Below are 16749 nucleotides of genomic sequence, written 5' to 3'. Positions count from 1 at the left end.
ATCATGGTAGTGCTACTATGAAAATTAGAAGCTTCCACAGAGCTTCTCAATTCACAAAAAAATTATCAGAGCCATCATGAGCAGTGGTGTAACAGCAGATATCTTCTGTCTAAGGTTTACAGGCCAGATCCCAAACTGGTGTAGCTGTACTCAATCATTATAATTGTACAGTTTATTATACTGTGTTATGTACAAAAAAAATGCAGCAGTTCTATTTTGAGGGTCAATACATAAACCCAGTGTTATTTTTCTTAATTTCTCAAAGCAAAATATTGCACAGTTATTTTACAGAGTATTTCACAGCTTCTTCAATGGGAAGATTAAAATAATTTTTGCTGGAGGAAACATGATTTAACTATATATAGTGTAATTTCTTCAGTGACCTGTACAGTGGGGAAGAATCTTCCAGTTTCAAGTAACAGTAAAACAAAAACAAAAAAAAAATTAAAAAAAGAGGTAAGTACCTACAAACTACAGCTTTTTCATTTTCTCTGATTCCCTTAAAAAATTGAAGATGCCTATCTTAATGATTGATACCTCCAGAATTCTATAAACTAAACATATAACATGTTAAACATATATAAGCAGTATAGCAATAGAACAAAATATTTCCTTAAAAACAGGATGAGATTCTCTGGGGTATTTAAAGTTGTAATCAATGGGAGATATGCTATCTCATTCTAACATAAAAGAGACAAATGCTACTAACGCCAAAAATTAAAAAACTTTTTGTACAGAACTAAATTTGATGGGCCATTGTACATCTTGATTTTTCCTAGAAAATATCCTTATCTGCCTTTCAAAATTACTGGTAAATATAGGGTATATCCAGGTTTTTTAAAGCTTCTCTAGGCAGGGATGGGAGGAGTATAGAAGAGGAAACTAAACAGACTAAAATTCACTAACTTGGATAAACTGTATGAGTAAGGGCAAATATTAAGCTTATAAAATCACAAATCAAGTGAGCAGATAAGAATTATTCACTATTTCTCATCATACAAAAATTATATTAAATATTAACCAGTATATTAAAAAAGAGAAAAGTACTTTTAATACAAACTGCGTAACTAAGCTGCAGAACTCAGTGCTCCAATATCACGATAAGTATGATCAGATGAGACAAGGATGATACAAATAGAGTCCACCTACGCCTGTTAAAAACAACAATCCAGAGGCAACCACTACAATGCAGTTGTTGACTTCTGACAGCCTGTACCTAACTTAGACTGGTGGGAACTCACAGTTCTGTGGTACTGCGACATGCAGTGTGTGAAGAATAATTGTCAGGCTGGCCTGCAGGGTACCAGGCTTTTCCTGTAACTTGTGCAGCATGCATAGGTCAGTTCTCCCTATACCATTGACACAGGAACTGAAAATAAGAATTGTTCTATGCTTTCCTAGTTATTACTAATATTTTTTTAAGCGTCAGCTACTGGCCATTGTCCAGATTAGGATACCACACTAGACAGCTCCTTGCTCTGACCTGCTGTGCCATTTCCTTACTTTTACAGTAAAGCCAAAACCAAGACAATGCCACGAGTGAGAAGATGGACTCAGTTACAGTGGCTGTTGATGGGAGAATGGGAAGAGCAGATGAGAATCTGAGATGCAGGGCAGTCACAGGGAGAATGACAGTGAATTGCTTTTCACCATCTTTTCATTATCAGACTAGGTCCCTTCAGGGTCACGGGGCAGATCCAATTCCATGTTCTGGAGCAACCAGCTGTCTCCTGGAACAAACAGTACTGACACTATATACTTCAAAGAAGGTAAGTTTCCATCTTGTAGTGAGGCAGGTTAGTTCAGTCAAGAGTTACTCATGATTCTCTTGGACAACCCAAGAACAATATGGTTTGGACTCACAAGCCCTGAGTTGCATTTGGGTGCCCAAGACAACTGGCATTAAAAATGAGTTGCTGGTTGGTAAAAACAAGAATGAATCCACGCTGCCTAAGAAGGTTTCTCAAATGTGCAATCTTTTCAATAAAGCATGATAATCCGACATCTTTGTGGCACCTGATGTCCAATTCGGATGGAGGTTACAGGTGCTCAAGAGCATTGAAAGTCTTACCATCCCCAACACCTTCTTTGCTCCATGTAACAGCTTCCACAGAAGCGAAATGGAAGGCTCTTATTGCCTATAACATAGCAAAACACTAACTTTCAGATATTTGTTTAGCCTGTCCGTATTAAATTTCTTATTTTCTATTTTTCATTTTCACCATCAAAATTCAAGTTTTCTCTGCTTTTTCTTTCACTTATTGTAAGGCATGAGATATGTAAAGACACTCTGTGCACAATGACCTAATACTGGGTTCATACATTAAAATCACAGGCAGCATACAACAATAATGAAGGAAATGTGTTACAAGATCTAGATCTCTAGTTCCACCACCAACAGTTAATAGCAGAACAGGGGATTACTGGAGTTAGATGCTTAATATACTATACCACAATCAGCAGACAGAATACTGGCTTCTTCACTGCTCTTTCCCAACTAATTCCAAACTAATTACCTTTATGGAATATCATTACTATTCCATTCTTAAACTGCCTTGGTAGCCAGAAAAAACACAACTTTCTACATTTTTTCAGCACTAGCTTCTCTTTTTCTGCCCTGTCATTTAAAGAGCAAATGGTTTCCCTCCCCCAGTAACATGAATTAACCTACATATATTTCAGCTTGTTTTTATCTTCAGGTTCCAACAATTTCTGCACAGTATCTCAACCTGCCATGGCTCAAATATAGAATATTCTGCATAAGAAAGATTTTAAAAAATCTGAAAGCAGGAAAGTTTAAAACATTTCATCTTCATCACTTTAATATATTTTTCCTTTAGTTTAGTTCTATGTCCCACATTCTGATGTAGACTTTTCAGTAATAAAAGCAGAATGAAAACAAATTTGCATGGCAGACAATTAACACTGGAACAGAAAAAGGGGTATTTAATCATAAATGAAAAAGTTTTTAAATTGAAAGAAAAGTAAGCATGTCACATCACTGACATCAAGATCATCATAGTGCTGATTTTGTTTATGGCATTTATAATGTATTTTTGACATTTTGAGTGACATATGCCACCATAATAGGAAATGAAACACACCTGGCCATTAGTTTCCTGTAAGCAAAACCCGTGTTAAATCTGAAACATAGAGTATGTATGCAGTAATTACCAAACACTGACATCTAAAATGTTCTCAGAGACACCTGGAACAGAAAAAGTTTATGAATTTAACACTGTCTTGCCAAGAGAGAATATTTCATCAGGACAGTAGTTGTTTTGCTAATGCTATCGTCTATGTTTACTAACCTATCTTTATTCATTACTTTTTTAAAGGATGATACATGTCATGACAGCTTTGGATAATGTCATGGAGATGCACACTATATTGCACTTACCAAAGCTTCACATGCATCCTCAATCTATTCCAAGCACAACTGAATTATTGATCCAAAATAAAATTATATGTACTTGAAAGGATTCCAACTTGGAAGAATCATCATTTATAAATCTAATTTTATACATGACCAATATAGGCACAAGTTTCCAAAATGGCAAAATTATTTTTCTTCAAAACTGCAGTATGTTCAATTGATTTTTCTTTTTTTAAATGTTGAGACGAACATGCAATCTATTTTAAATGTCATCACTTTGTTTCTTATTTAATTAACATTTCATATGGCTTCCTCAGTAAATAAATAATTACTTCAATCACTATACATATCATCTAACCCTATGCACTTTTGACTTACAATAAAATTGTATCACTTTTTAACATAGAGATCAGTGAAACTACTTTTAAAAAGTTCAAAGGCTCCTTTGAAATAATCCATCATGGTTTTTAATACACATTTCAGACAATTCAAGCCCTTCCCTTATAAAAAGTAATGGATCCATATACCACATGCTATTCTTACAAAATTTGCATCACAAATCTGGCTCCACCAATTTTTCTTCCATATTTTTTCAAGTTGAACGGTGTGTGCTATATGAAAAAATAGTCTACTTACCCTGTAGCAATGGCAGTTACTGTAAAAGATATTGTCCAAATGCTCTCAACACAGCCTCTCATGTTTTCAAGGCAGACAGATATATTTGTATGCACACATGTATAAGTAAAATACACATACACACTCAAATATAGCTTTAAGGAACTTGGCCATTGCAGTACATGCAGTGCAACATCGCAGCATATAGTCATGCCATCAAACTAAACAAAAACTAACAGAAAGTCCAGATTTTTGCTGCTTCCAGATTCTGAAATACACATTCCAAAGGACACCAATACATAACTCTTATTTTGCCTCAACTGTTGTCATATTTGCTAGTAAACACTAGGGAATTTTCAGTGAAATCATCTCTAATTCAGATTAAACTTATTTACCTGCATAAGAAACCGATTTTTTCTGACAAAAATATTTCAAGAGAGCTTCACTTCCTTTTTAATCTTGCTTAGAAAAAGAATTACAGCTTCAACACTTCTGAAGTATATGTCTTTCTCCAAGGCAAAACAAAACAGTGGATGATAATGACTGAGAAGCCTGATGGTCTTAGATGAATGTCAAAATCTTAGCACCCACAAGAACTGAAACCCACTATTTGGTAGCTAAGAACAAAGGAAAAACATCATTCAGATATGAAGCAAATAAAACTTTTATATTGATCTCATTAAATCAATACTAAAATTACAGTAAGCCATGAATTAAAAGTTATAACAGTGATGTTACTTACAGCTTCATCTTAAAGCCATAACTGCAGTGTGAGCTGGAAACATGGGATGACAAAAACCATTTAACCCTTTACGGCTATGGGGGTATGGGCCAAGTGCTTTCAAGTCACAGATGCAAATTCAGATGTCACTATTGACTGAAGGAACTCAGGTTCAAACACATGAGCTAGCAAAGAATACATACAAACATGGACTTGAAGAAAAAGGAGCTGAGACCCTTCATTACTGAGAGTTAACAAACAACTTAAAATTAATTTAGTTTTACTCAGCCCAATAGATGAACAGCAGCATGAAGGCAGAGCCTGGTAATTCAAACTAAGTCAGCTTGATTCTTAGGGTAGACTTTGACATCTGTAGAACAGACCAGATTTCCTGGAAAACTGTCATTTAATATCTCCACTCCAACTGACATACATAAAGTTATAGCAGAGACAAAACTGAAGAGTATCCACAGTGTTTCTCAGAGATACCAGATACTGAAAATATCACTGAGGAACAGGAACTTTAATAAATACTAACAAATAGATACTTATTTGAGAACTGCTAAATAGATTCACAATTTTTGTTTAGGGAAGTAGAAAGCCTAGGGAGGGAAGAAAAAAAAAAAAAAAGTAATTCAGACAGAGGTCAGTACAGATCATTATCCACAAAATTATCTTTCTGGATTTACATGTATCTCTTGGTATTTTCATACCATCTATGCTAAACAAAATGCATTCTTCTCAGATTGCTTAGAAGCACTGGTTCATGAGACTATTGTTAAGAGACTACTACCAGGTAGTCACCTGATACTTGTTTTAGAACTGTTCCTGTCTTTTGACAGGATGAATTCAGTTAGAAAGAAGCTTCAAGCATTCACATGCTCAAATCCCAAAGCTTTCTAGTCCAAAACCACATTTTCTTTTTAGTATTGGAGATTCTTATTCCTGCCAAAAATAAAGCTTTAAACTACCCACCCATAAAACTTTGCATGAAATTTAAATATAAATATTTAATTTTCTTTGGTAGTAGATCAATCCAGCAGCAGAGATAAATTTAAAACTCACCCATTCTGGTACGTTGTTACATTTATATTACCCTCTGTTTATTTGCATGAAGTTTTTTCTTTTATGTCTACACCCATGTTTTACGTTACTTGCAGTAAGAGTAATAGATATAAATTTCTGACACAAAGTTTTCATACAAAATGGAATTGTATTTTAATTGTTTACTATTTAATAAGCACATAAAAAGAGAGGAAAGGAATTCGGCAAGTATGTACATTTTCTATAAACAGCAAATTTAAAACACTGTATCTTTTTGTACAATAAACACTATAGAATGCTAGATATCAAGCTTTTAAATGTTAACCAAAAACCTTCTTTAAAACCAGATTTATAAGAGCAGTATAAATTTAAAGGTTATCTTTTCAGCAACACAGACCTTGTCTTATGCTTTAAAGAATCTGATTTGGAACCAAACAATATCACACCACTCTTAATCTGAGTCCCAGTAAAACGCTGCTGCGTTACACTGCAATGGTTGTATGGAGTACAAAAATCAGACCATATAAGTATTCTTTGTAATCAAGTTCTTATACATATTATATTCAGAGATGACAGTGAAACCATCTAAGATGATAGCTTTGTTCAGATTGCATATTAGTTCTATATGCCTATTTGCTATAAACGTTCAAATGTCAATATCTAAATTTTAATTCATCAAATGTGATTGGACAGGCAGTGCATAGGTATCAGTAACTTTTACCTTTAGCCTCTTAAAATTAGATGTTTTTCAAGAAAAGTATCAGAAGTGAGGAAACAAAATGTATTTATATGACAAAGCAAAACTGGTACATAAAAAAGATTAGGTTTTGTCTACCTAAGTAAAGGGTGAATAAAATACCAAAATACAGCAAGAGTTAGAAATATCTTTCTAGCACACAAAAAATTAACATAAGAAGAGCACATAAAGATGGATAACAGCTGAGGTCTCCCTAAACAGGCAAAATTCAAATAATCTAGTGATTCTCGTCGTAAATTATTATAAAGAGCTATTTAGAGAGATTATGGGAACTGACCAGGAGAGGATTAATAAATCATTAATGCAAATATTCACCAATTAATGATTTATGCCTAACTTAGTAACAAGGTATATGTAATGAAATGCACCACAGAAAATACATATTTCAGATTGGTCAGGAAATGTTGCAGGTAAAAAAAATGCTTTATATAAGTCTTGAAAATTTCAAAACTGTACCCCTTCATAGAAACATACACATTGTTATGCCTGCATTTTCCAAGGCTAGGTAAATGCAATATAGCCTTTAATGCACAGTAAAGAAAATACCTGGTTTCTAAAATGAGAAACAGGAAAGACTATGAAATGTTATAATGCAGCTTGATACCAGTAACTTAAATCACCAATTGACAGTAGAGTGAAGAAGTCTGCTTAAGAAGGAGAAAGTAAAAAGATAGCCTGTTTTCAACTTTAGACTGCTTTTCATGCTTTTCATCCTTGCTTTTCATCCTTACTCCATCTTACTTTGGAGGCAGCTTCTGCAGGAGTTAACTGCATGAGTCCTTAGGCCAGAAAAAGAGGTTGAGTACTTCAAATCATGCTTGTTTTTCTTCCCCCCTACTTTTTCAAAATGTATTAATTGGCCTAATAAAAGACATTACCTCTCTCCATACACATATCATTCATATTTTTATAAACAATCTCAGCTGTAACATCACAAAGAAGCAACTCTCCGCTAAGAATCATCAGATTGTTTCAGGACAGTAATAAGAGGCCTGAACAAGCTATAATATCCAATCCCAATAATAAATAGTTCCTGAAAATCTAATCAATTAAAGACAACAGAGATTTCAGAGCCATTTTATTTTACAAAACAGTATAGGACAAAAAAGAGAAAACTCTATAATGAGAGCTCCATGCATTTATACTAAAGTCCAGCTATGATATTACCTGTCTTACCTGTTTAAATTTCTGAAGAATAGGCTATCCTTTTTCCTGATCCATACACTTATATAACAAAAAAAAATCAAAAAACCCCCTTGAGTCAAAATTCTAGCCTCAGTTCAACTGCAACTGAAGTAACAGAGAGAATGCCTTTGAAGTAAATAACATTTGGTTCTTTGATTTTAACCTCAATCTGGATTGATTTATTAACTGTAAGTAATGATCAAATCCTAGCTGCCAAACACCCATTCTTCTCCTCTATCCTTCTTGGTATATTTTGTCAGTACCTTTGTGATGAAGAAATCCAAATGTGTTTATCAACACTTACAGAAGAAAATTTGGCACTATTAGGGAACCCCTTCTGTTGGAAATTCTTTTTTTAATCTCAGTGAAAATACCATTTCTGAACATGATTCATCAGACAGCAGAGTTGTTCAGGGTACATACACATACAGAATGTATCATGCAGCCTAGATGTGCATTACTTATTGGTATAATATGGTTGCTGTTTGTTAGAGTAATTAAAATCCTCACAGACATTCTTAATCCTTATCACTCTGTTGTATTCAACTCATCTCTTCTCAAATTCCTCAGAAGTAAATTTTCCAGGACAGAGACCATCTTCTTCTAGTGTGGCTGCAAGTGTCTGAAATGGTGAGTGTCAACTACTTGAGCAGAATATCTGACTATGGCCCCCAAGAGAAATAATCCTTCTTTTTACCTGTAAAATCGTCCAATATTGGTATACTAGCATATTTTTATAATTTATCACATATACATACGTTTCTTTTTTTCCCTCAAATCTCAAATGAATCACTGTTGCTATTAACACCTTTAAAGACATTCTAGCTCAGAAGTAATCATGCACTTGAAGCACTGTCTATTTAAAATACTTGAAATGCAACTTGGAGATGACATTTGTTCATTCAATTTCCGGTTCCACAGAGAAGGAATTTAGCAAAATTGTAGATGGTGTTGTAAGGGCCATGGTTGAAGCTAACAGGAAACAAATCCTGCCCAAGAAAGAGCATTATCCAGAAATAGACAGCAGCCTGTGACACGTATATAATTAGAGAAATTGGAGGCTTTGCCCATGAGACCATGTGTTCCACAGCAAATCCTATTTCCTTCATTCTCCCTTTCATGGTTATTGTAAGTGTAATCATTGCATGATTATAGTCCTTATGTATAACATATCAGTTTCTTTTTGTTTTTTCCAATATTGATGTTAATTGAATTCACTGAACAAATGACAAAAAAGTCCACAGTTCAGATCTTATCAGACCAAATGTCTTGCAAGTCAGAAACCATATAAAGAGACCAATTGACCAAATTTTACATCTCACAGGTATCTTACATGATGTTTCTTTTTTCCCATAAATATAAGACATGAGCTATTTCTTTTGATTTTTTTTCCTTGCTAAAAACATATAAAATAAAACTGACAACATAAAATGTCACATGTAGAAGCCCAAATCATAAGGAGGAAGAAGTTAATTTACCAAGTCTACTGGTTCTACTGTAACATAGAGAAGTGAAGACCAAAAAAAAAAAGTTTATTATAAAATTCTAAAAATAATTCTGAGAAGATTAGGACTCTCCCTGCTATGCTACAGAATTTAGCTCTATTACCTGCCCTTATTACTGAAGCACAACAGTAACCCAAGACATACGTAACAGGAGGAAGGAAACAATCATTCTGAAAAAGACTTATGTATGATAGCAAACAAATTAGGCATGAGTTTCCATAGTGATACAGCAACAAAAGGCTGCTGCAATTTTCAGCTGTCCATACTGAGTAACAGAGCAAAGGGACTAGAGTCCCTTCTCTGTAAGTTGGGATGTTAGCGTACACAGAATCCTCCATTAAATTTTAGTTCCACACCATAAAGAAAATAGTGAAAGAACTGGAAGATTAATAATAATAATAAAAACAAGAAGTTCTGCAAGACACAAACCAAAGTACTATGGATTTGGATTTCATGGTTGGATTCTCTGGTATCTTAAAAATGCAAATTCAAATGAGTGCTTTCTCCTGTGCATCTCCTCTGTGGATTCTCTGATGTTTAATAAGAAATTATCTCATACTACAACCTTTCTCCCACTGGGAACACAGATGGGTCTCTAGCCCATCTGGCAGCCTGCTTTCCTGAAACTTATAGAAGTTCCTGTCCGGTGGTGTTGAAACTGGCCAAGAGTCAAGAAGCTATTGAGGGAAAAACGACAGGAGAAAGATCAGCAGCCACACAAAAACCTAGGCTAGCAAGTAGAGAGTGTGATCATATAAGCTTTGTTTCCCTGGCAAGCTAGGCTAATTATCAAAGGGCTAGAAAGATTCACTTATGTTGAAAGTCCGAAGGCCCCAAAGCAGAAAAAAACTTAAACACTTAAAGGTGAAGTGCTCTATTGGATATAGGGCTGAAAGAACCAAACATGATAGCTAGGCTGAGACACAAATGATGAGGAATGTTGTAATTTACAGAAATATAAATGTTGGCCAAGGATGATGAGGATTTATTTGTACCAAGAGGAGCTATTACTAAGCAGAATTGCAACTGGGAATAGTGGGATTAAATAAAGGAAAGCTTTAGGCTAAAAATCAAGCAACACTGTGAGATGAGTCTATAGAACAGTTTGGCAGCACAGGAAAGTAGAAGCTCCATGGCTTAAGAAAATTAAAACTGGAATGTAAAAAACTGTTCTCTACAGAACGATAATGCATGGACAGTGAGACTGGCAGGAATGTCTAATAGATCTTTCTTTTCCTTTAACACTAGATTAATAACACAAAATACTGCACTAAACATACTGTAAAAACTGCACTACTATTCAGTAGTAGGACTGAAACCTAAATCAGAAATACATACAACACAATTATGTGTTCCTAGTATTTGTATGGCTGTTGTTTTTACACTGTGTCTTTTTCATTCACTTTTTTATCCCTTTACCCACTGTTGGGTGTCTGTGATTGGTATGAAGCAACAGCAAGATAACAGAATGGATGATTTATAATTCAAGTAATGAAAGGACATTTCTTGTTTTTTCATTATACCATTGAATAGATTTCTTTGTGAGTAAAGGCTCCAGTGTGAAATGTCAAGCAAAACTGGAGATATAATGAGAAGAAAATCTTCAACATATAATCAAGTCTAAGTAAATAAGGTTGTTTAAGAATCTTAAGTTGAAGGAAGAGCAACAATGAGAAGGAAATGCAATATAGATGATATGTAAAACTAATAAAGGTAGCTACTCCTTTTGAGTTCTCATCTAAATGGCTGAAGCCAGACCTAGGATATATAAATACATAGATCTGCCTTCCTCCCACATCCCCTATATGATACATCAAAAAATATATATTATACAGGCAAATATTTATTAGTAAAATATGTAGTAGTTATTAAAATATCTACTTTTACACATAAAGTGATCAAAGTTACCTGCATCTTAGAAGTTACCTGCATCTTAGTGCAACATTTTTAAGCAATACTGAATGGTATGGGTTTCCTTGTTATTATTTCCTAGTAAAACATAAAAGAAAATAATCAAAATGCACAAACAAGATTACACAGTATGTTTGATGTAGCAGTTTCTAACATTCATTTAATACAGCTGAACTGCAATGACTAATACTGCCCATGTCCGCTAGTACAAAGACCTAAAAAAGGTTCCAGACTAGATTACGTTCATGCAGGTCTCATTTTAACGGAAATTGGAGAGATGAAAAAAAGATTACAGGTACGCACATTATAAAAACAGACCTCACAAGTCGAACTTCGTAGCGAAACCATTCTCTTTCATGTAGACAACCATGAAAACAAATATCCTGTAAGCACTAGATATATATTGTATCTTTCTACCAGATCTCTTTGCCTCCTTGAGACAGATTCCCATTCATCTCATGACTATATAATTTGATCATAGTTGAGTAAGGCACAGCAGGGGACAGGGTCTGTCTGATAATGTATCAGGCTCCAGGAAGATAGATAAACAATTTCATGATTTCTAGTTGTAACAGCAATGGTACAGTGGTGGGTATTAAGATATTAGTCTTGTAGGAATACAAATATCAAGCTTCCTCAGTTTTTTTCTCTTACTAAATGTGGGGGTTTTTTTTCCATTAAGTGAAAATGACAGTCTGATTGTGGTAATCTAAGACAGAAAGGCATAATAAAATGCAAGGTACGTGTAAAAAGTTTAATTAAATCTTTTCTGTTTTATCAATATGAAACAGTACACTTTTTTTTTTTTTTTTTTTTTCTTAGTTTAAGATTAGTTGAAAGTTTCTCATGGGGTATCTTTACTGCAAAGAAACATTACTTAAAAGTAGGTGAAACATTATTTTAAAATAGGTGAAACAGTTGCCTATCAAGTTGTTTCACATTTAAACCTCCTCTTTCACAAGGGACACACTGGCAGGCAAATCCTTCTCTAGTACAAGTCACTAGAGCAATGCCTGCTTATAACGGTACCTCATTGTTCTACATGTATTAAAGGAAGGCTTGAATGATAATATTGAAGAGCTATGATGGACTTTTTCATATATTAACACATATTTGTATATATGAACAAATATATAGCAGCCATTATTAATACAACTCCTGTTAGGTAGCAGATGTTACACTGTCTTCGTAATTATTTCCTGTCTGAAACAGCTGAAAAGCACAGTGATATGCAGTCATGCTGATATTTGGTTTTACTTATAAAAATTCCAAGGACAAAAATATATTATATAGCAAAGTTTTAGTTACAAACCCTGGATATCATCTTTTTTGTTTAAGACAATGTATTTTGGAGCAAGCAATTTTTAAAGCTATCACACTATCTAATTTAGTATCACTTACCTGTGATTCTTTTACATTTTCAACAGTGAAGTTGAACCAAACTCGAAAGCGTGGGTTACAGGTATCTGGTCTAATGAACAGGTCATACTCGAACTCTGTGATGTGGTCCACCCGTCCAAGGTTACCTACCAAGAACATGTGAAAAAGAATGCATTTTGAAGAGTGGCTGATAAACTCTCCAGGAACTACACTGAGAAGTTTTAAAAGCTTCTACCTCTGTTGGTTAAAATATATCATAAGCTTTACAACAGTTCAGAATTATTTGTAAAAGATTTAATCATAGTCACAAAATAAAATACATACCATTAAAATACATGCATAGGAATACACCAAAAAGATAACATGGATTTTTATTATTCAATCAAATTGACTTCGTTTTCTCTTATCTGAGTATTCCAGTTGTGTCCTAACATCTTTTTGTTTCCTTCTTTTTTTTTTTTCTTTTCCCCACTTTTCTGATAATGTCTCTGCACCTCTTTTAGCCCCCACCTGTATGGATTTCTTTCTTTCCATTTGCTGCTCATGTTCAAGCATCTCCAAGATTAAAGAGTCCACAGATTTCCACCTGGCCCCTTCCGCTGGTGCTCTCTCCCCACAGATGGGCCAGCCTTCATCTGCTTTGTGATTCGAAAGCTATCTTAGTACTTCTCCTTTACCATTTGCAGCCACTAACACCTCCTTTCAAGGACAGAAACGAGATTTTGCCTCAGCTTCTTCCTGGTGAATTTCATGGAATAATATTTTTAAATATAGTCAGAGCTACATTGTCCCCTATGGCATTATTCAGCAAGCAACCACACTGGCTATAGAAATGAAGTTCAGCACTGGGAAAACTTGCTAAGTGCTTTTAAATTGCTAAATTGGTATTTTTCCTTTGAAGTTTGCCAAGATTTTTAAAGACAGGGTTTAGACTCTCCATTTCATTTATACACTACAAAAATAAGACTTCACATTTTCTTGATCCAATCCAAAACCCATCTCATCAGGTCTTGTAACACAGGGCTATGCTTTAGGTCACAAGCTAATAGCACTGTAAAATGACCTGGGTTTAGGGTTTCAGATATATTGTGGGGTTTAGATATACATTTTGGGGTTGGATATGTACTGTTGGGTTCAAATAGTTATTTATAACACTATTTGAGCTAAACAATTCCCTCCTCAGCAAGCCCCATTTCAGTCAACACAACTGTTCATTGGTAACACACTACTCAGTGTGAGCAAAAGTAGCAAAATTTGGCTGATCTGCTGTTCTGGGGTGGAAAAGCAGCAGGAAAAAATATTTTCAACTCTGTTCATCAATATATTTGCAAGATTTTTTTCCTCATCCTAAATTGTTTCTGACTTTACTAATTGAACATTTTTAATCTTCCCTATTTTTAATGTTATCCTCTACTTTCCTACCCACATTCTTCTTTTCGGAAGAAAATTCTCTTCGCTGATTCCCTCTGCAGAAAACCGCTTCATGCTAACAATCTGTTCCTAAACACTTGCCTGAAGGATACATTTGGCATATGAAATATTTGGGGAAAAAAAAAAAAAAAAAAAAAATGGAAAAAAATCAGCAATATCGTACAGCTAGAAGACCTTTACCAAATATAAATAATGTCATCTGCTGTATCGGGTGTCCGTGCCCCGGCGCTGGCGGCGGGGGCTGCAGGCCCGAGGGCTCTGGGGAGAGGCTGGGCTGCCCCGTGCCGGCCATGGCCGGTTCCGGCCGCTCCACAAGTGCCGCCACAGGGCACAGCTCAGCCCCTCAGCGAAGGCGGCGGCACCTGCGTGACAATGTATGTAAAGAAGGACAAAACCACCACAGAGGCTGAGACATGAGGGAGTCTGAGGAGAACCAGGGTCCTGTGAGGAGGAGGGAAGGGGGTGCTTCGGCGCTGAGGTGCTGTGGGGAGAGGCTGGAGCAGGTGGGTACTCCATGGAGGAGGAGCACTGGCCCACAGAGGACCCACGCGGGAGCAGGCTCTCCTGACGGGAACTGCGGCCACGGCAAGGGCCCGGCCTGGAGCAGGGGAACAGTGTGTGGAGCGAGGAGCGGCAGGGTGGGGCTCCTGTGGACTGACCGCAGCATCCCCCCACCCCGAGCTGCTCCGGGCGGGGGGGAGTGAAGCTGATCCTGGGAAACAGGGAAAGGTCGGGGCAAGGTGTTGTTTTAATTTCTCTTTCTTTCTTGCTATCCAAACCTATTTTAACTGGCAACAAATTATTTTTCCCCTGGTTGAGACTGCTCTGCCTGTGATGGCAATCAGTGAGTGATCTTTCTGTCTTTATCTTGACCCATGAACTTTTTCATTTTATTTCTCCCCCTGTCCTGTTGAGGAAGAGGAGTGAGAGGGCGGTTGGGTGGGCACCTAGCAGCCAGCCAAGGTCAACCCACCACATCTGCCTGAGTGATCCCAGTAATGATCCCAGCAATTCCAGATATGGATTATGTTATCTGCAGCCTAGACCAGAGGTACAAATTCTGTTTGAATTACTCCTAAAGAAGGACACAGAAGCAATTAAATTTATATTTTAAGATCAAAGATCATTGAAAAGTTGTACTGCAAGGCATAGGAAACTAAAAGATTATTAAGTGAATAACTAAAAACAAAGCAAAATGAGACCTCGATTCCTGACCTATTGCACGTTTCAGCTTCTTTTTCAACATCAAACTGATTTGGACTGTATGGGGGATAGATGCCTCGCTCAGAACTACTTTAGTCCATAGGATCCTAAACTAGCACTGAAGAATTTCACCAATGTCAGTGAAATCACTGATGGTGAAGAGCTGGTATGCTGGAAGCACTCCAAGCCAGTCTGCTGTGGAAAACTTAGACACCTATCTAAATCCGGCAGAAACTTTAACAATTTAAGCATTGTATGCATGATTCCCTGGGACTCCCAACACTGTTTTCTCTCTTTATCTGAATACCTGATTTGAATACTCACCTCCCCCTTAATGCAGTACTTTTTTCTTTTGTGAATTGTATCTCACTTTATTACTTTTTGCCTTTCAGAACTGCCTCTTACTAGGCTCCTTCGTGGTACGTGTCAGCTGCCATAGTCACCTGCAGCCGTTTGCAGTTTAGTATCATTTGAACATTACATTAGCACACTATTTCTTCTCTGTCTTCCAGATGCTAAATAGGCTGGACCCAACACTAATGCCTTCGGTAACCAATTCAACAAGTTCCTCATGCTCAATAGACTATTGTTTGCAATATCACAGCCTTTGCTCACAATCTGTCAGTCTAAATTCAACCCACATAGCAATGTCATTAAACAAGATGGTAGTTTTGGTACAAAGAAGCCTAGAACTGTAAGAACAAAACACTTCCTCACTTTAAGAGGTGCTTTGTAGAAAACTGATAATGCCACTTTAAAACATTTTTTGGTTTCCAAGAAAGGATATAAACTTCCCAACATTAATCTCAGAAACAAAATTAACAATTTTCCATGCTGCCTTCACACTGCTATAATAATGGGAAACAGTTTTATTCTGATAAGTAAGAATTATATTCCAAGACCAGGGGAAACATCATGAAATGCATTAGAAACTATGAAACAGGAATTAAAACACCGATTACGCTATTCCATTAGCCATTATACCATTTTAATATTTTAACATTGAAAATAATTTATTTTTTTTTCTGAAGGGAAAACAACTTCTAAAGTGTTTTGGGTTTTTTTTAATAGCTCTATAAGGTTCCTTAAAATGTCTCTTTTTTTGCTAAATGTATAGCAAGAGAGAAATGGTTAATGAATGGTTAGACAGTAAATTCCTCCTATGACACAGGAATTTCTGTGCAATTATGCAATACATACACTCTGCTTTGCAGTACCTGAAATGGATAGTTTCTGTGCTGCAATAATGATAAATTTAAGAGAAACATAAATAGCACCGATTTTGTGTAATGTACCTACCAATACTTTTCAGTCTCAATACAACTACTGTAAGACCCTTCCAGTGCACAGTTTTCATTCTGGGCACATTGCTAGTCTGGTGATTTGTCATATCAGTAAGAGAGTCTGTTCATAACCATACTGGTTACGTTCTTTTAAAAATCAAAGAAAAAAGTCTCACACAACTAAAACATTGGCTTTGCTTTACTTTGGGTTCACACCCACATGAAATCATCACCACTTCATCCAATAAATGCAGAAGTTGTATCTGTAAGATTATACAACAGTTTTTAAAGCATCAGCACTCCCTAATATGTGATTTGCATTATATTTGGGCGTTAAT

The 16749-nt window shown here is 35.8% G+C and overlaps 1 protein-coding gene across 2 annotated transcripts in view; it reads right to left on the bottom strand.

Annotated features, from left to right (window-relative positions):
• Window positions 1-16749, bottom strand: part of LOC141960575 (BEN domain-containing protein 5) — a 971168-nt gene that overhangs the window by 909275 nt on the left and 45144 nt on the right. For both annotated transcript variants that reach the window (XM_074906246.1, XM_074906247.1), the window contains exon 4: window positions 12516-12640. In XM_074906246.1, coding sequence (XP_074762347.1) covers window positions 12516-12640 — 125 coding nt within the window. The remainder of the gene's footprint in view (window positions 1-12515; window positions 12641-16749) is intronic.

Source organism: Athene noctua, chromosome 5, assembly GCF_965140245.1.
Source record: "Athene noctua chromosome 5, bAthNoc1.hap1.1, whole genome shotgun sequence".
In the NCBI taxonomy this organism is placed as follows: Eukaryota; Metazoa; Chordata; class Aves; order Strigiformes; family Strigidae; genus Athene; species Athene noctua.
Note: the sequence above shows the minus strand (reverse complement) of the source record. Positions and strands in the feature narration are given on the sequence as shown.